General features: G+C 45.9%; 1 protein-coding gene across 1 annotated transcript; it reads right to left on the bottom strand.

Annotated features, from left to right (window-relative positions):
- Nucleotides 1–1,039: 1,039 nt before the first annotated feature.
- On the bottom strand, nucleotides 1,040–15,826 carry LOC118788724 (solute carrier family 25 member 10). The gene is made up of 11 exons (XM_036544756.1): nucleotides 15,314–15,826; nucleotides 11,017–11,136; nucleotides 8,521–8,635; nucleotides 7,739–7,787; nucleotides 6,166–6,207; nucleotides 5,527–5,570; nucleotides 4,015–4,085; nucleotides 3,349–3,441; nucleotides 3,041–3,118; nucleotides 2,325–2,381; nucleotides 1,040–1,769 (listed from the first exon to the last, which is right to left on the bottom strand). Exons 1-11 carry the CDS (start codon nucleotides 15,401–15,403, stop codon nucleotides 1,668–1,670), a joined length of 861 nt encoding a protein of 286 aa, XP_036400649.1. The 5' UTR covers nucleotides 15,404–15,826; the 3' UTR covers nucleotides 1,040–1,667.
- Between the last annotated feature and the right edge of the window lie 4,802 nt (nucleotides 15,827–20,628).

Below are 20,628 nucleotides of genomic sequence, written 5' to 3'. Positions count from 1 at the left end.
TGTGCAAACATGCACACATGTGCACACATGCGCGCATGCACACACACACACACACACACACTCACACACACATACACACACAGGACTGTCTGCTACCAGCTCTCATTTTCCACGCACAAACTGCAGAAACACAGTGCCACACTGCCCTCTGCAGGCCAAAAGTAAAATAAGGCACTGTCACAGACACACAGAGGGACATTAGGAAGTCATTCTTAAACGGAAGGAGGTAATTACTTTAAAATTAATCTCAATTAAGTGCAATTTCACTTTTAAATACTTTTTATAGATAATTCTCTTGGCTCCGGGCAGAGAAGTACAGATTAGGACACTGTGTATGTGTGTGTGCGTGCCTGTGTGTGAGTGTCTGTTCAAGAGTGCATGTGTGTCAGAGGTGGCAGGGAGGACTAACAAGCCTACTTTGTGGGAAAATTGCACTCTTAATGCAGCCCATAATAGCCTCTGCCCATTACACCTCTGGAAGGCAGTATAACACACACACACACACACACACACACACACACACTCGTACACACTCACACACAGCAAGCATCCTTCTGCACGTCTGCCTCTGGCCACAGGGGGATGCTGTACCTCATCTCACTCCATTTCATATCCCCTTTCAAAATCCCCTGTGTGATTTATGCTCTGTGAAACACATTCTCTTTATCTGCTGTGGAGCAGGATGGAGACACCTTCCTGTGTGTGCCACTGGTGCTACACGTTTCCCCTCCTATCATATAACACACAGACACATTAACTACAGGGAAACTACTGTAAAAATCTAACGTTTAAGTGAAATGTGCAGAGGTCCATGCTCCTTTTCTGAGACAAAAAAAACATATATACCCCATATTACAGCATAGTAGGGGCCCTTAATAGGGAATTGGGAATAAAAGGCTTTACAGAGGCTCTGAGTGCTTAAATGTGAGGGCTTTGGTCTGGTACAGTATCAGTGATTAGCTACCATCCACTCATTACTTAAACACTAAGGGCAGGCTTTTTGCGGGTTTTTTGGCGGGGGGGGGGGGGCTTGGGGGGGGCAAAGGGAAAAAATGGCTTGTTTCACTGGCGGTGCAATTTTGAGATAAAGCAGATTAGCAGCTCAGCAGATGTAACTACCTGAAGGAAGGCTTCAGTCAACTCTACCTGGGGCGGTTTACAGTACAGTACTACTGGAATGATGAGGAATGAGAAAGCACTTCCACCTCCCAGCCCATAGGGGAGCTATCAGTCTTCCAGTTGGAGTCTCAGTGTGAAAGGAGATGTCGGTTCACTGTATCTGCCTCAGTGTGGCTCAGTCTTTGGGTGCTTTGGGATTTTGTGTTTGCGTGTGAGAGAGAGAGATTGGATCTCAGTGTGTGTAAACTGGTTCTCAGAGTGTGTGTATGTATGTGTGAATTGACATCAGTATGTATGTTATCTGGTTCCCCTGTATGTCAGAAAATTTGGTCTCAGGGTGTGTGAACTGGATCTCAGCATGCGTGAGAATTGGGTCTCTGTGGTGGTTTCTGGAGATGTCTTGTTAGGGTTGTGTCAGGGAAGAGAAGGGGGTGTGGTCACTGTTGTCTTGCCCATCTACCTAGCGATCAGGGGGACAGGGGTGGTGACGGCGGGCAGGGCAGTTGTGCGGTCAAGATGACCGGTGTGTCAAAGGTCACGCGTCACGCTCAGGTGACGACAACGATGCCAAAGTACTTGCGCAGCTGCTCCAAGAAGATGAAGGTCAGCACGGTGTGAGGGATCAGGCGGATTCCTGCTGGAACAAGGCCCTGTAACAGGATTGGACAGTCAGTTACAGTGGGCACAAAGCCCTGTAATGGGATTGGTCAGTTGGTTTTGGTAGGCACAAGGCCCTGTAATGGGATTGGACAGTGGGTTACAGTGGAAACAAAGGCACTCCAATGGGATTGGACAGTTGGTTTTGGTAGGCACAAGGCCCTGTAATGGGATTGGACAGAATAAGGCCCTGTAGTGAAAGAAGATGTCAAAGGACAGCTGGAACAAGACCCTCCCTATGGAATTGGATAGTGAGGCAGCCTGTAGTTTTAAGAGCCTTTTTGCTGTGTCCTTTGTGACGGCTCTGTGACATCAGAGGTCAGGACAGGCCACCTAAATCAGAACTCTCTGAAAGGGTGCTGAATTTTAATAAATTTCGCAACACAAAACCACAGCATCACAATCAAACTTGTCTTTGTTGTAAGTAACCTGGTTCTTTCCACAACACTAGCTGCATAAAGCCCTTTTGAATTTTATTGCAAGAGATAAAAATAACAATTACACTGACAACAAAGGCCCTAGCAGGTTTAGCACTGTACTGTTGCTACCTTGTAGAAAGCCAGGGGTCCCAGTTTTGCTGTCTCTGTTAGGCAGTGCATCACACCCTGAAACGCAGAGAAATGGACGCACTCAATGAAAAAAAAACATTATCAAACACAGGGACCAAGACAGAGAAAGAGCCACAGAAACACAGAGAGAATGAGAGAGAGAGAGAGAGAAAGAGAGAGAAAGAGAGAGAGAGAGAGGGAGAAAGAGAGAGAAAGAGAGAGAGAGAGAGAATGAGAGAGAGAGAGAGAGAGAGAGAGAGAGAAAGACACACAGAGAGACAGAGTTAAAGGAAAACAAAAAAGAAGAGACAGACAGATACAGCAGCGGAGGGAGAGGAAAAGAGAGAGAGAAAATAAAGACAGACAGACAGACCTAAAGGAAAAAGACAAAAAAGACAGATAGTGAGATACAGCATCAGAGTGAGAGAAAGCGGGGGGGGGGGGGGTGGGGGGGGAAAAGGAACCTCTGTCAGTACATGGTAGTTACACTGGAAAGAAGCAGATCAAATTTCAAGAACAAGAAGTGAGTTCAAAAAATGTAATTTGAACCCAATGCTACGATTGAATCTGGGGGCTGTGGAATTGACAGTATAAGCAGCCAGTCGTGTATTAACCATACTCCCCCCATCCCACCCCACCCTCTTGCGCAAGCCTTCAGCAGCCCCTCCCACCCCGTAATCCCTCCCACACGCCCACAGCCCCGCCCCCACACTCACCGTATATTCCCCTTTAGAGTTCATGAGTCTTGTCTTAAGCACATCCAGTGGCTGACAGAGGAAGGTAGCACAGCCTCCCTACAGTAAGAGGGGGGAGAAATGGGATGGGGGAGTTCATTAAATTATTTCGCACCACTGTAAATTAATCAATAGTCATTAATTATTGGTAGTTATTGTCTACTCGTGACTTGTGCCAGTTTGCCTCTTTGCTGTTTCACAGACAATATTGATAAAGCAAAAACCAACAGGTCCTGAGAAACACCACTTCACATGTGAAAAATGTAACCAATCAGAAGCCGGTGACTCACTGCGATGAAGCTGGCCAGGAAGTGGGTGAAGATGTTGTCGGACATGACCCCAGTACTAAGCACCAGCTGCTTGGCCTGGTCATAGCAGGAGAGCTGGACACAGAGACACACCCCATTCAGATATGCTTTAGGTGTAAGCACATGTGCTCTGTACACAGCAGCTCCCCTTCCCAGCATGCCTCACTCCTTCCCAGCATGCCTCACTCCTTCCCAGAATGCCTAACTCCTTCCCAGAGTGCCTCACTCCTTCCCAGCATGCCTCACTCCCTGCCAGCGTGCCTCACTCCCTGCCAGCGTGCCTCACTCCCTCCCAGCGTGCCTCACTCCCTCCCTCACTCCTTCCCAGCGTGCCTCACTCCCTCCCAGCGTGCCTCACTCCTTCCCAGCATGCCTCACTCCCTCCCAGCGTGCCTCACTCCTTCCCAGCATGCCTCACTCCTTCCCAGAATGCCTAACTCCTTCCCAGCATGCCTCACTCCCTCCCAGCGTGCCTCACTCCTTCCCAGCATGCCTCACTCCTTCCCAGAGTGCCTCACTCCTTCCCAGCATGCCTCACTCCTTCCCAGCGTGCCTCACTCCCTCCCAGCGTGCCTCACTCCCTCCCAGCGTGCCTCACTCCCTCCCAGCATGCCTCGATCTGTTCAGAGTACACCACCTGTCCCTCACCTGTCCCACAGTGACCAGTGCCCCTCTGCTGGAGGCCATGGTGGCTCCAGAGAACAGCTTCCTCACTCCCTCTGCAGAGACACACAGCCAGGAGTTACACACACACTCAGACACACAACACATACACAGACCCACACATGAGCACAGACACACTCAAACGTTCAGGGACACACAGACAAACACGCAAATGTGGCACACACACACACACACACACACAAAGGTACATACAGACAAACATACAATCCTAGACAAACACGCACACTCACACTAACACACACACAAAGACAAACATACACACAGTACAGGACTGACTGCAGCCAGTGACTGATCTTCAGGGATGAGAAGACTTAGACTCAGTGTGAGGCTTCTGTTTATACATGTGTAATACCTTACTTCAAATTAAAAACCAAATTCACGTGGATAAAAGTTAGACCAGCTGCTGGGGAATGCCATTTGAGGCCCTTTGTTTATTTTTGCAGAGCCCCAGGAAATGGTGAGGTCAGCAAAGATCTGATTAGAGCAAAGAATTAGAGGAAACAGCTTAGGCAGAAAAAATTAAGGCACTTCTAATTTTAAAAAATATTTTTAGAAGGCTAATAGGATTAGCTTCCATGAATACAGAAATTAATTTTTAACACAAAGAGAAATAAATCACAATTCTCCATATATCTAAAAAAATAAACTAAATATTAAATTATTAAGCATTTTGATCATATTGTCATTGGTATCATTATTTTATACTAAGTTGTAAATTTACAGGTGTAATGTAGACACTAGGTATATCAGTGAACTTGATGTAAAGATACTGATATGTCATTTTTATGCTGTTGTAGGAGCCTAGGGTGAGTTTTAAATGGAAGAGTCAATGATAATGGAAGGTGTATGCATTTCTATCAGCAGAATGATATCTTGTTATTCACACCACAGAAAGGCCACTGAAAGTGTTGGCCACCAACTTCAGTCTCTTTGCACATGTGGAGTATTGTTTTCGGTGCTCTAAGAATAAATTTGTCTGTCTGTGGTCTTGTTCTCTATTGCAATGTGCGCTTGGGGTAAGTACCACATTCATCCACAACTGTTTGCTCAAACCATACAGAACCACAAAGCTATACTTGGAAGCAATTAGCCCAAAACATCACGCACATAAACACATGCACACCCACACATGCATGGAGTCATGCATAAAGAGGCAGTCCTGCAAAAACAATCATGCATGTAATATCCATTCATACACACATGCACAATGTAGAGACACAGACATGCACAAACATACACACATACATATACACATAGACAATCATAGACATATATACACAGACACATCACTGTTGAGGAGCAAACATACACACACAAATCCATACACACACAGTTGTACTGTAAAGACAATGAACTGATATCTGCTCTTTCCAGTCACTAAAAAAAAACAAAGGAGGATATAAAATTAGCTATTTCTGTGGGAGGGGCTTAATCCCTCTCCCTCCTCCCCCTGCCACGCCCCTGCACCCGTCTCACCCTCTTTCCAGACTCGGAACAACCCGTCCAGTGCATGGGCGTAACTGTGAAATACAGAGGGGACAGACAGCCACACAAACAGGTCAATTACGCACTGTAGTTCCAAAATGAATGCCTTTCTCCCCGTGAAAAAAAACAAAAAAAAAAAAACTTTTTTTCCTTTCTCTTCTCATTTGGCTATTCATTTCAAGCACACTGTAACACAACACTACACACAAACACCAAATACACTACACCCCAGTAGTATAGACATCACACACGCTGTATTCCAACACTAATCACATACCAAACAAACTATACCACAAACTATCCCCCAGCACAATATGCAAACCATGCAAACTCTACTAAAATAGTATATATATTCAACAGACGCACAGTGCTGCGACTCTATTCACACAGCGAACACAGTGTACTGCACCATAATATACACCACATTCTACTATAACATCACTCAACAAATGCAGTCACCACACCACTGTATATACCAAACACACTCACGACATCACCATACACACAAAGCTCACTATCCCATTACTTTACACATAACACACACACACTGTTATGATGCTGCACACAACACACACACCTGGCATGTATTGGACAGGTACTGATAATAACACATTAAAAACACACACTCACTTTCTCCTCAGTTCTGGTGGCAGTTTAACATCATTCTGCATTCTGGAGGAGAAAAAAAAAAACAGTCAGCCTGTATCTAACACGTAGTCAAAAAAAATCAACTGCATAAAGAGTGGAGTTTCCGATTCTGTTTGAATTAGAGGTATTCTGTGTATGGTCAGGGTAGAACTGGTCTGCCTACTCCTTTTCTGTGCTTCACGGTCCTCTAGACACTCCTAAGCTCTACTACAGCTCTCACAGTAGGCTATACCTCCATGGACAGGTGGCAAGAACACAACACACACCCCCCAGCCAGTTCCACCTTACACACACACACACACACACACACACACACACACACATGCACACACATACACATACACATACACATACACATACACATACACATACACATACACATACACACACACACACACACACACACACACATACACACACACACACACACACACATATACATGCATACATACAAACAGCATGCAGGCCAAACCAGACGAAAACCAACAGCACACAGTCCTACACTGCCGTCTAGTGGACAATAATGGAATATCACCTTATCTACATACAGAGCTTGGGTCTGTCTACTATTGTCTCTTACATATAGCATCCATTATTAACAGCCTCTGTTGTTTGGACCCAGCAGTTTACTCCAGGCCACATAATCCGGCATGGAAACTGCTCTGACTGGTTAACACCACTGCCTTTCAAAAGGACTGCCGGCTCTGCCTGGTGCATCAACAGTAAACAGACTCTGAATTTTGAGCAGCCTGAAAACAAACATGTGGAAGATCACAAAAATGCCTGTGTGTGTGTGTGTGTGTGTGTGTGTGTGAGTGTGTGTGTGAATGTAAGAGCCAGGAGGTTTTTCAGCTGAAACCTCCGGAGGGATGCTGCTGTCGTGCCTTTGAGTGGGAGGTACTAAACCCTCAATCGGGAAAAGATGGGTGTGTTTTTTTTCAATTCTTATAACCATGATCCCTGTCCATCATGGAGTGTGACGAGGGGTAAATGTCTTTCATATGAAGTGCAACCTCACTGTGTCTGATACTGTTTTTTTCAGGTGCTAGAAGTGAAAGTTACACATACTTATTTTATAGGGCCCTGGGGGTTAATATGTCCCTAACGGTGTTGCACTGCTCCGAACGTTACTACTAGCTCTCGACATTGTTCCAGTACTCCAAATAAAACCACAAGCCCGAACAGCATTCCACCGATCTAACCACTACCACAGGCCTGAACAGCATTTCACCACTGTTCTGCCCACAGCCACAGAGCCTGCCTACATTCCACTAGTGAGACTATAATTACAGGTCATGACAGTGTTCTGCTGCTCTGAGCGTTGCTAGGAGGAGCCCTAGCAACATCCCAGTATGCCAAACATTGCTAGGGATGCTGGGAGCTCCTGTGATGTCATTCGGGTGCAGAGGATGTATTCTTCTCCTTTTTCGCAGCCCAAGGACATGAGTAACTATGTGTGCCATGTGTGCAAGGTGTGTGTGTGTGCGCGCGCGTTGAAGGTGTGTGTGTGTGTGTGTGTGTGTGTGTGTGTGTGTGTGTGTGTGTGTTCTCTCACCTGACGTTGACCATGTCTGCAGGGGTCCCAATAAAGCCCCCAGTGAAGCCTACAGAGAGAGAGAGAGACACGGAAATGAAGACTCAAATACTGTCATATCATCATCATCATCATCATCATCATCATCATCATCCCAATCATTTTCATCCAGGACAAATAATGGATGTCTAGCATACAAGAAAAAAATCAGAATTACAATTAAAGCTCAGTGTAGTCACATATGTGGTAGTGTGTGCACTTGACTTCCCTTAAGTTTTCTAGGTTGTCTAGTTTAACATTGGCACAGGTTAACTTGTGGTATGTGCTTGAATGGTGTTGTGCTCACAATCACTGGTCTGGGAGTGTTGTTAGCCTGGTCTGACAGTGTGCTTTTTCAAATTGGAGGGACCCATGTCTGTTCTCTTGTGTTGGAAGTCGCCCTGGATGACAGTGTCTGCTAAATGAATGTAATGTAAAGTAATGTAATGTAAAACCAAATTTAGGTCAAAAAAAAAGAACTGAGTGCAAATTGAGAATTACAATGTCTGCCATATGGTATCAAAACTGTAGTCTAACTGCTGTCCATATACAGTAAATCACTTGTTAATAAGGAGGCCCATATGATCACTGATGTATTTTGTACACAACATTTTATTCTGGAAATACTCCATCGCTGAATGCCAGTGGGCCAATAGCTTCTTCTCAGAAGCCCATCGGTGGAATAGGAGGTGAATAAAACAACACCCCCATCCTAGCCCCATTCCGGCTGTGAGGGTGCAGGGAGGCTGGAGGGCGTCCCGTACCTCCGAAGGCACCCAACAGGACTTTCTGGTAGAATGGCATGGGGCCCTGCTTGGACCCGCCCATCATGTCCCGCACCGTCTCGTATATGGCAAAGCGAGTCAGCGAGTATGACATCTGAGGAGGGGGGGGGGAGACAGAGAGAGGGAGGGAGAGAGGGGGAAGGAGAGAGAGACAAAGGGAGGAGTAGAGACAGAGAGAGGGAGAGAGAATGAGAAAGAAGAATAAGAAAGAGAGGGAGAGAAGACACAGAGAGAAAAGAGAAAAAATACAAAAGAGAGGGGGGAGAGAGAGAGGAAGAGGGAGGGACAGAGAGGGAGACAGAGTAAGAGGCAGCCGACAGACAGAGATAAGAGAGGGAGAGAGATAAAAGAAGTGGAGAGAGAGAGAGAGAGGGCGGCAGAGACAGTGACAGAGAGAGAGGACGTGGTTCAGACAGATAGGGAAAGAGACAGGGAAAGGAGAGACAGACAGAGACAAGACCAAATAAAAGAGAGGGAGGGGGAGGGAAAGTTTGAGTGACAAAGAAAAAAAGAGAGAGAGAGCAGTCAGACACAGATTCCACACATATTCACCTTTGAAACCCCTCGTGCCACATACTTGACACCCGCCTTATCTGTGGGAACATTCAGACCAGTGTTCCCACCTCTGAAATGTGTCTCAGAGGTCTGGAGCTACACCAGACTCTACTGTTCACATTTAGGACCTTCAGTGCCCCCAGAGCCACGACAGCACAAACGCTGGCAGGCAAACCATTTCAAGTGAACTACGTGCAAGGACAAATTGTTCCTCACACACACACACATACACACACGCTCACACATGCGCACATACACATACACACACCCATAAACATACACACACACGCACACACACACACACGCACACACACAGACACACACACACACATACTCACACACTCACTCACATACGCACACACACACACACACACACACACACACACACACACACACATACTCACACACTCACTCACATACGCACACACACACACACACACACACACACACACACACACACACACACATACACACACATACACACACACACTCACACATGCACACATACACACACACATACATACAGACACACACACATACTCACACACTCACTCACATACACACACGAACGCACACACACACACACACACACACACACACACACACACATACACACACACATATCAGTCTTTAAAGCTACAGTCAAACAAAGAGGGAAAACCATGAAGAAAGAACATGAAGTTCAAATCAACAACTAACAACTAGCCTTAACTAGGGCTGTCAAAAACCTAAGCCTTACAGAACTGCATGTGCAGCATGTGTAGTATTATGATGTATTATGAATTGTGTGTGAATATGTTCTAAGACCTATTGTATTGTACTATACTTGGCTTTTGCCAGAGTGCACAAGTTAACTTGTGGTAGAGCTTAAAAAGCGTTACGCTCACACTCACTGGTCTGGGAGTGTTGTGAGCCTGGTCTGACACTGTTGCTTGTTTAAATTGAATGGATACACTTATGTTCAATTGCGATGGAAGTAGCTCTGGATATGAGCGTCTGCTAAATGCATGCAATGTAACGTAATGTAATGTACAAGTCAGAGGCCCACAGTTCCAGTGTCATGCCATACCAATGGTTAGCCACAAGAGGGACCCCCTAGGCACCAAAACTGGACATCCAGCTTCGGATAGGATGTCTTACCTGGATGTTGTTCTTGTGTTTCAAAACACACAAATCTACCAGTCTGACTGGATGATACCTCACCTTAGCCCTCCTTCAGAGGTGTTACTGAACAACTTAATCTCATTCACCTTTGACCTTCGGATCTGACTCAGCAAAAAAAGGAGGAAAAACAATCAGGCCACACTGTAGAGCTAATACCTAAACCAGCTGCATGAACGATAGAAGGGAACTGTATTACCACCAACAAAAAAGTTGATGTAATTTCTGACTATTGTAACAATGTGTATGCAGATGCAATTTTTTGATAACTTCAAAACACAGTATATATGTAGTATGGCACCAGTTATTGTAGCAATGTGTGATGTACTGACACAGGTTCAGATGTGGTCTGTCATGTAATGCTTGCTGTTCATGTGGTCTTTTGTTACATGTGCTGATTTAAATTTGCTTTGTAAGGATAAAAGCTTCGGAAAAACAACTCGATGTAATGACTGTCAGAGTTAGTTAAAAATGAAATTTTCAAAAAGAGAAGATCTGCCCCCCTGAATTAAAGTTATTTGTCACACTCTATTGTTGTAGTATTGTAGAGTTTTGGAACAAAAAGCTCATTCATGCTTCACTGTGCTGTATAACTGATTCTTCTTTTCTTCCTTCATCCAGACTGTTGGCAGACATTCCGGAAGGTTCAGCTTGATGTTCTCTGGTTCCGGCAGCTGGCCTCGTTCCAGGAAGCGGCCAGTGTAATGACAGAAACCTATCTCCACAGCAAACAATGAGAGCCTGTGTGTTTACACTGACCTGCCTGCAGAGGGAGGCACTGAGCCCATTGTAGAGCGCCAGCACCCCGTCATTCCGCACCACGTGCATCGCCATGCCCACCATCCGCATCTTCACCTCCTGCTGCGTCTGCAGGTGCACCTGCAGGGGGGGGGCAGGTGAGAGGGAGGGGGTTATCCTCATATCCTCATCATCGTTATCATCGTCATCAGCATGACCATTATCAGCCGCATCAACATCATCATTACCATAATCATCATCATCATCATCATCAACATCAACATCATTAGCATAATCATAACCATTATCTCCATTATCATGATTATCATCATCATCAGTGTCACCTCACAGGTACACGAAGGAATTAGAGGCAAACCGCTGCGGTCTCACGCATCGTATATCCCTAGAGCTCTTCTAGTAGCACAGCCTAGATTTGCACCTTGAGGTTCACAGCAAAATGTCTTGATACTGATGCGATTGAGCCTTTTACACCCAAACTCGACAGCCCCCTGATGAGCTAAGACTGACACTCTCACCGAGGCTTAATCACTACTCCATCAGAGCATGTGTCACGCTGAGGCAGAGCGAAGACCAGACCTGTCCTTCCCCGAAATCCGCTCCGCATCAGCGAGGGAAGAGAAACAGAAAACAAACACTCAGGGAGCAGAGGTGGCCGTGAAGCAGCACCGTCACGCCAGTCTTCACAATCAAGGGGAAACAAACAGGTTTAAGTCCGACTTAAGTTCATGCCCTATAAACCACGGAAGAAACCGCAGTAAAGTGGCAAAATGAGGCACAACATATCACTCAGTTCAGTGCCAAAGTGGAGGTCCAGTTAACAACACAGCCCTGGATGCGTGGTCCTGAACACACCTGAGCTGATGGACCTGTAACTGACACACATAACCTACAACTTAACCTACTAAGAAGCAATGCAAGGGACTCGTAATCAAGGCAGAGTACTGCTGATGCAACCTTGAGCAGAGCGCTTCACCACACGAGTGGACTGCTTCTATAAATAAATCCAGCTATACCAGTGTGTCACACACAGAAACACCGTGTGACTGTCCCCACGCAACATTGTCCTCTGTGTGGATGAGTTACTTCGCATACTGTGTCACGCACAACAGGAAAAGAGGGTCTACGTGTTTCTGCCGAACACCGTGATCTGTCGGGTGACCCACCCGGCGGGCGCTGTCTTTACTGACTGGTCTGTGGTCGTGGACGCGCGCCAAGAGGCCACATATGTCACAAGGCAAAATAAATATATCACCAAAGCCATTCAAACGATCAGCCTGGCCTATAGGGCTTTAAATATACTACCGCTTCTCCAGGCTTATAAGGGCCTGAGAAACAGGTGCGAAAGGCTCTAACCTTGATGCCTGTGTACCCAGGTGGCCTTTAATATGTACACGTCATTCCTTACACTTCATTCAGATCAGCCTCCTCCAGAACAGGTGGCTGGGGAGAGTGCACGGTCACGTGACACGGCACAGCCAATGGGAGCAGGGGAAAACATATCTCAGAGATTTCTAAATCTTCCTAGAGGTAGGCTACTTTTTTCGGTCTGCCCTGACCAGCAAGTAAGCCATCTGCAATTTCTCTTCAAATCCAAGCAAATGTATGCAAAGTCAATTACTGCTGTAAGGTTATATTTTAGCGTTGGAAGTGAAACCGGTCAACAGCACCAGCAAGATAAGTCGATAAATCCTTAGCTCTTTCAGAACTGTTTTAAATGACATTACAACACAAAGTCAAATGAAGAAAGAGCAGTCATGCCGGACCCAAGGTCGGTAAACTCAATCTACAACACTTTCTCACATTTCAAGCACGACACTATACTCATAAAAGGATGCAGAATGTAGCTACTTTTTCTCCAGAAGAAAGAGACATATCCAAACCACCACTGGGATTCTGGTCAAATGGAATTATATGTCTGCAGCTGGCATGTTAAACACCAGTGCAAATAACATCTTCCTGTAGCATTTACAGAACCAACCAGACAAAATCACCAGCAGAACACGCAGTAGTCTCCGCCTAGGCAAAGTGCTGCAAGAGCAAATATTTAAGCACCTTATTAAGGAAACATATTTCAAGGTCAGGTCAGTTTGTCACTCTTCATTCAAGTGAGACCTTTGCCCCAAAATGAGTTTGAATCATGTCCACCTGTGGTACCGACATCAAGCATTTGAAAGAAATGTTTAGTGACAAACCCCCGTTTTGCACAAAACCGTTGGTTTAATATTAATAAACTACATTTTCCTTTTTTCCCCTCATATGTGCATATGTGCATGTCCAAGAGAGAAGTGTTTACAGCAGGACACCAATCAACCCATTTATTGTGTTACAGTTGGGCAACTCAAGACATCTCCAACACCTGAAAATCAGGGAGTATCTCTACCTGTAGGACACTCAGCGGCTGGTCAGAGTGGCTCTGATAAAAGCAGAGATCAAGGCCACTTGGGAGAAGGGGAAAAAATTTACCTTCACCTGCACGGTGTTCAACGCACTAGTGAGAAAAACAAGGGGGCGGGGCCTGTAAAGCAGTGCACAATGGGTGGAGCTCAAGTTCTAAAACTCAGCCGCTAACCCTCATACAATGTGATATCTACATGCGCTAACTCTCAAGAGGCGTGCGAGAACATGACCTCTTCGATACCCTTGAGGCGAAACCCACAAAGCAGAGGTGTAACACCGTCTTTACTCACAGGAACCTAAGCAATGTCCGCAGACGTCGAGACCACGATCTGAACAGGAAGTTACTTTCTCTGTTCTGTCTTGGCTTTATTCATTTGCTTACACGCCCGTGCAGAACACCTGCTCTGCGTTTCATAATTTCCAAACTGTTCCTGACAACAAATGCCCTGGGAAAACTACATAGCTTACATTTTTACACACCCTTTTATACCACCAGACAGAGTCAAAGCTCTGTGAATTACCACATATAACGGTATTCAGTCTGGCACTGAACCGTTTCTTTCAGACAAAATTAACACAATCAAGGAGGCTCAGCTAAGTCGACTTGCTGGAGTCGAGGCCAACAGGAGCACTGTACCAAGCTTAAGGGACACAGTGAAGTGGATCAAAGGTCACACTGGTGTGTGTGTGGAAGAGACTCCTCCAGACAGGAGAAGCCCACTGAAACTAAGCCAAAGTCCAGAAACGTCAGGCTTGACCCAAATGACCTCTGAGTGGGTGGAGCTTCCCAGGGTTCCGTGAAAACAAGTAGTTATAACTCCATGACCTCCAAAAGGGACAGTTCACTAGACAAAGCATATCTGCAAAGAACAAATGCCTTCATATGTCCCCAGTCTAAATCAGGGACCCAAACTGACCATTCTGGGAGGGGAGGGGAGAGAAGAGACCAAATCTTCCTGTTCTTTTTCTAAAAACACCTCACCAGCTGCAGATTACAGCACCCACGTGAGGAAATTAAATCTACAGACGTGGGTGACACTTTTTCTCTGTCCACACCCATATGTGAATACATGCTTGTCACATCATGACACTGCAGGAATGGAAGGGGGAAAACCTGTGGGGTAGTATTTCCAACTGAATTCCTGGTGCTTGGCGATGTGATTGCCTACTCACAGATCCATTTTAAACAGTGACATACCACAACCCAACCTAACGCAATCAATTAATGACGTTTATCACTTATGTCATGTATCACTTTTTTGTGCTGTCGTGATGTAAGACCTTGGAGTTACTGTTACAAAGGGATGGTCTTTGCAACAATAACTCGATACCGTAAGTTGTGTCATTGTCTCGGCTAACACAACAAATCAAACGAAACGAGAGATCCAGGAGGCTTGTGTTCGATGGCCGTAATTCGAGACGCACTGTTCACATTCAGCCCGTATTCACCTCGCACTGTGCACGGCCAGAGCAGATGGAAGTATTCCGCGAGAGAGCGCGAACTGCGGGAGTAAACTGCACTACACGGCACGGAAAGAGCACTAGCAGGAGATAAGAATCGGGCTCTGGCAGCTATTTCACCTCTAACTTCACGTGCTTCTGGTTCCTGAAAGAAAGCGTGATTGCAACTTTTAGATTGCCGTGATTCTTTGCTCCATCGAGGTGTCAGCTGTCGAGCAACAACAAAAGCCGTGCTGCGAGTTACAAGTAACTCGGCCGATAATCGCGCAACTTGATTATAAACTGTAAATGTATTTGGGGCAGGTGTGTTGTAATGCATCGGATAACTGGGCCGTAGTATTGCACACGCGGCAGACGGAATACCAGCGGCCCTGCTGCTTCCAGCGCGGCACCGCTCAGGCTAGCTCCACCAAATCCCCACTCATCCGCATTTGCTTACCTTGACAAGGTCCAGCGGGTGCGTGCAGCAGGCAGCGCCGCAAGAGGCGATGCCCCCGAAGTACCATCGCGACACCCTCTTCTCTCCCATGTCGCCGAATTGCGTGGGTCCCCCTCTTCACTGGTCCACTGCAGGAGAAAAAGTCCGTTCTCTTCTGCGTGCTCTCAGAGTAGATTCGGAATGTCTCGCTTGCGCTGGCGTGGATCTTCTAAATCTCATGAACAGCCTGGTTAATCTTCAAACATGTTGGTGATCTCTAAAGCCGCGTTGTGACTTTAGGTTCCTGTACTCATACGACAGCATATTTTCTTCCTATTCAGAACGTGTGAAGAGCGAGTAAGGAAAAAAAAAATTACACACACGCAGAGGTACACCAGCAGCCAATTGCTTGCGCCAGCTCAGGAACTGCCTCCGGCAAACAAATCCACCCCGAGTCAAAGTGCAGAGGGACTACAATCAACCTAAATTGTGCCACCACACAGACAGAGCCTCTTTCTCTTCTATTCTCTGCATAATCCCGCATACCGTAGTTTCATCATCGCTATCGCGCCCGTGTTTCTTAAAGGGACATGCGCACTTGCTCAATCAGCTGACACCACTGGCTCGGCTGTGCTGTGGCTTTAAGAGAAACATTTGCAACACCTCCTTCCTAGCTAAAGTTCCTCGGGAAATCATGTTGCACTACATTGTGATTGTGAAAACATGCGTGCCGAGTCTTTTTTAGATCGAGCTGTAGCTGTAACCTTCCACAAACGCAAAGACAAAAGCGTCACAGACTATTTAAGAGTGCACCACCGGAAAGAACCGCATCTCCCCCTTTCTTTTCTGTGTCTCCGCCAGCAAGCACATCTGTACGCACATGCCCACGCTAGGTTACGATTTTAAGATACCCACATTTCTGGGACACAGATGCTTTTATTACGTTTGAAATGAATGAAACGCATTGACAAAACACATCACCACAATGCACACATGTGCACCGTATATTGTGGCTCACAGAACAGTCACCTCAATTGACACTAGTGGTCACGTGCATTCAGAGAACATGCCGACGCAAGTGAAGCGGTTCGGCAGGTGACAGGCGTCGTCACGGCGCCACAAGTTTGGAACGCTCTGTATCCAAAATATCTGCGACTAGAAAGGTCGCACCTGAACCGCTACGTGTCCAGGATATATGCCGCGTAAATTCTAAACAGTGATTATTTATTTAATTTTTTTTTAGGAGGCAGCTAGATTGGACATTGTTAAGAATGCACAACCACGGGGTAAAGTGCGAAAAGAAAGGAGAGGGAAACTGTTAAAAAAATGAAAGTACCACGTGTATCACGAGTACCACGTGAATGGCACTGCTGCTGCCTGAAGTGCAATGGTTTAAAACAAACCTTAGACCTGCAATAAATGCACTGTGTACATCCAGCAAGGGCCCTGGGTCAAAGGGTTGCCAGGGGAGCTCAGATTAGACCATTAGACCCTGAATTCACAGCCTTTGCACAATTATAACGTTTTTTCTCAGTGAACATTACATTACATTGCACCATTTAGCAGATGCTTTTTCCCAGAGTGACTTCCAAATAAGTGCATCACAATGCTAAGAGTAGTTCAATCAATAAAAGTCAATGAAAAGTTGACTTTCAGGTGAACTATGGCAGAGTACCAAATTGCTGTTCCATAAACCAGCAGTCAGGCTGGAACCAGCTTTCAGTCTTGATTTACACAAGGGTTAGCTATGCTGGGGCGGCAGGGTAGCACAGTGGCAAGGAGAAAGGCTTGTAATTAGGAGGCTATTGGTTTGATTCCCTGCTGTGGCACTGCTGCTGTACCCGTGAGCAAAGTACTTAACCCAAAATTGCCTAGGCAAATATCCAGTCTTGATGTAAATTAACCAGAGCAACTTACATTGTAACCTGTGTACGTTGCTCTGGCTAAGAGTGTCTGCTAAATGACATTGGCTTGGAAACCCAGACTCAGCTCTAAGACCCCAGGGGGGGGCAGGCGCTGGACAGTGCTGTCCTTGTTACTGTTCAGTAGGTTAGAACCATGGTTTAGAAATTTATCTAGGCTATGACAGGTAGGCAATGTAGTGAGATGAAGAGAACTGGGACACAACTGTGTTTCAGCTGGTTTTAGGTCAGTCAAACTGCATTATGGATCAACTGGAAAGACGGAATCGTGCTTCCAGGAAAATCCAGTACACAGAGAAATGCAGTAATACAGTCTAGAGAGCTCAAAGCTCAGACATTTCAGATGGTACAGAGCGGGAATCTGCACCTTCGAGACATTGACGCTATATTGTCTTTGAAGGGCAGGTTATTATCCAGCACCATGCCCAGGTTCATGATAGGGTTACTAACACGGTCATGTTGGCAGCAGTGAAGAAAAGGTCACACAGCGGCAAGGACTTGGCTGGCACGTAAGGAAGTCGAGCTCTGGAGAGACTGAGCTTTAGTGTTTGTTGATCATCCCATTTCTTCCTTGCTGACCATTCAAGGAAGGCTTAGAAATCCATCAAAGCTGTAGAGGGCAGGTGTCCAGTGGCCCCTTGACCAGAGGGTCACAACAGTGGCAAATGGCCTGGTAAGAGCCCATCACAGCACTGTGATCACCTGTTATCACTACATTACATTACATTATTGTCATTTAGCAGACACTCTTACCCAGCACAACTACACAATACGATTTTATCCATTTATGCAGCTGGACATTAACTGAGGCAATTGTGGGTTAGTTACCTTACCCAAGGGTACATCAGTTGTCCCAGTGTCCCAGCAGGGAATTGAACTGACAACCCTTTGGTTACGAGCCATGCTCCTTACCAACACCCCAATATCAAAACTGTGATAGATGAGAAGGGGTGACTACCAAGCTTCTGAAAGGGAAGTGTAGGTGCAACAGTATATAATATACTGATAACTACTCTACATACTCTATGATGTATAGTATTGTTATACCATTATTGTGTTGTTGTTGTCAATACTTTGCTACCCAAAGTCATATTGTGTGGAATTCTTTGCACAATGGAAACTGGATCTGGACCACAGAAAAACCCTAGGGACCATGATACAAGGTGGAAGCTATACTGTTCACTGATAGAAAAGGTGATTTCACAAGCAAGATGGTTAGAGATCGGGACTGAGGAGACCAGCACTAAGTGTTTCTCCCCATCAGAAGATGCTCCGAGAAGTGTGTGAGACGTTCAAGACATCCCAGGAAGCCACAACTCCCTCAGGAAGTAAAGCATTCACCTGCCTCTCGGAGTGTCCCCACGAAGGCTGGGATTCCCAGATCACTCAGGAAATTTGAGAGGGTATCGGAATCTGCCTGGAAGCTGAAAGGCTATCGTTTGGTAAAAATTTCAGCAAGGTTATCGCCCATTGGCTGTATAGATTGAGCAGAAAGAGGGTGTGGCGAAAGTCATATGAACTTACTGACAGCAGCCCCGAAGACTACAACAGCGTGGCAGAATCTGCTTTGCAGAACAAACGGCATTTAGTGAGTTAATAACCACTGATCCTAGTATGCAAAGTGGCTGCGGAGCTGGAGGTAAAACAGGCTAAAAGTAGCCGAGTCGGAGCGGGTGTGGCTGGAGCCAGTCAGACCTGGAGCTCCTCCAACTCTACACACCTCCTGCAGAAGGCAGCGCAGGTCACACTGGGGTCAGGTTGAGCCTGCAGGTGTCTTTATGAAAGGAAGAACAACTGAATCTCCAGGAATTGGAATTATCAGTGCAGCTCAGTGCATACTCTTAAAGCCAGCCGAAGCCCAACACGAGCCATTTCGTTGCCAACGTGTCCGTATTACACAGACGCAGTGACAGTACATTGACCCAGCAAGTCAGCCCACAGTAACTGATTATCCAAGCGCGTACTCCAAGGAGCTGCAGAGGTTTCAAAGTTCATTAGAACACTTCCCAAAATGAGGGGTAGGTAGGTACTGCTGCTTAGCATCATCCTAGTACTGCATCCATCCTAGCAGAGAACCTTAATATATATGAAGAGCACCCTGGACTAAATTATGGCTAACTAGGGAGCTAAGGCCTAACGACATGCAAACAATTATCTTACATGTTCAGTCACATGTTTTTTACCAAGTGGTGCAGAACTACCCCTGTCTATGCCGGACAAAGGAAGCCCCCTTCTGGAGGAAAATACAAGCCTGTCTTTGTCTCTCTCTTACACTGACACACATACTCATGCACACACACTCACACACACAGCACTGTAACCAGCCACTCCAAATGAATAAGAATAAAAGAGGGGATAGGATTCTGTTTGCAGCAATGGAAATGTGAGTGACAATAAGGGGGATGTAAGAAGAAGTGGTCACTGACTCTGCAACAGCGAGCAGGAAATGAGGAAACCCCGAGCCCCATGATGGCAAAATGGTAGGGGTTTGTATACACATTTGTGCTGTTGCTGTGTACAACAGCAGTGTGGTGTTGTGGTAAGGTGCAGCGCCTGTAACCCAAAAATTGTTCATTTCCTCATTTGGACACTAACGTAAATATGTAACTATGTTAGGGGGATAGTATTTTTAAAAAAGGTAAGCTGTGTAAGTTGCTCCTAATAAAAACACCTGCTAAGTAACTACAACCTTGTTTTTTTTTAAAAGAAGGTTACACAATAAGTAGGGTGTAATTTTACAATAGTAAGTGAACAGGTGATGTTGATCAAAAATGAAATCAGAGACAATTAGTTTAAGTTACATCATTCTGTTTTGATCACGGAAAGGGCTGACAGGATCATGTACTGCCAAAACTGGTTTATTACGTTACCTTTATTTCAGTGCACACCTTGAGACTTTTTTTTTTAAAATAACACCTAAATCTGCAAGATCATGGTGACTCAGAATTCCCCTGCTCTCTGCTGCCCCCAACAGACACTTCAGGTACTGCACCCTTAAGAAAAGTATAATTACAGAGTACTACTTCTACACAAGCTGGCATTTCTTTGAAGATCTTGACATTTTTCTAAGTTGATTCATCTTTGTCGTATGGACAGTGCAACCTGTCTTCCCAAGAAACAGTACATAATAATGACCCTTCTCTCTCACAAACAGTTCCAGTCCCTTCTTGTGTCTAAATCAGTTTTTATTTCACCACAGGCAAAGGCAAAGGCAATGGTAACCGTCTTCCTCATCCAGGACAGACGGACGGACAGACACAGCAGCTGAGGACAGACACGCCTCCAGCCCAGTGACCACAGGTGTTAGACAGACAGATGGACAGACAGACCCCTGGGGGATGACGGGTCAGGCTCTGAGCCGTGCGAGTTCAGTCTGTAAGTTTGTGAGCCCCCCGCCTGATCCCCCCTGCCCCC

The sequence above is a fragment of the Megalops cyprinoides genome, chromosome 1, assembly GCF_013368585.1.
Source record: "Megalops cyprinoides isolate fMegCyp1 chromosome 1, fMegCyp1.pri, whole genome shotgun sequence".
Lineage (NCBI taxonomy): Eukaryota > Metazoa > Chordata > Actinopteri > Elopiformes > Megalopidae > Megalops > Megalops cyprinoides.
The sequence above is the reverse complement of the archived record's forward strand: the minus strand, read 5'-3'. Positions and strand labels throughout refer to the sequence as shown.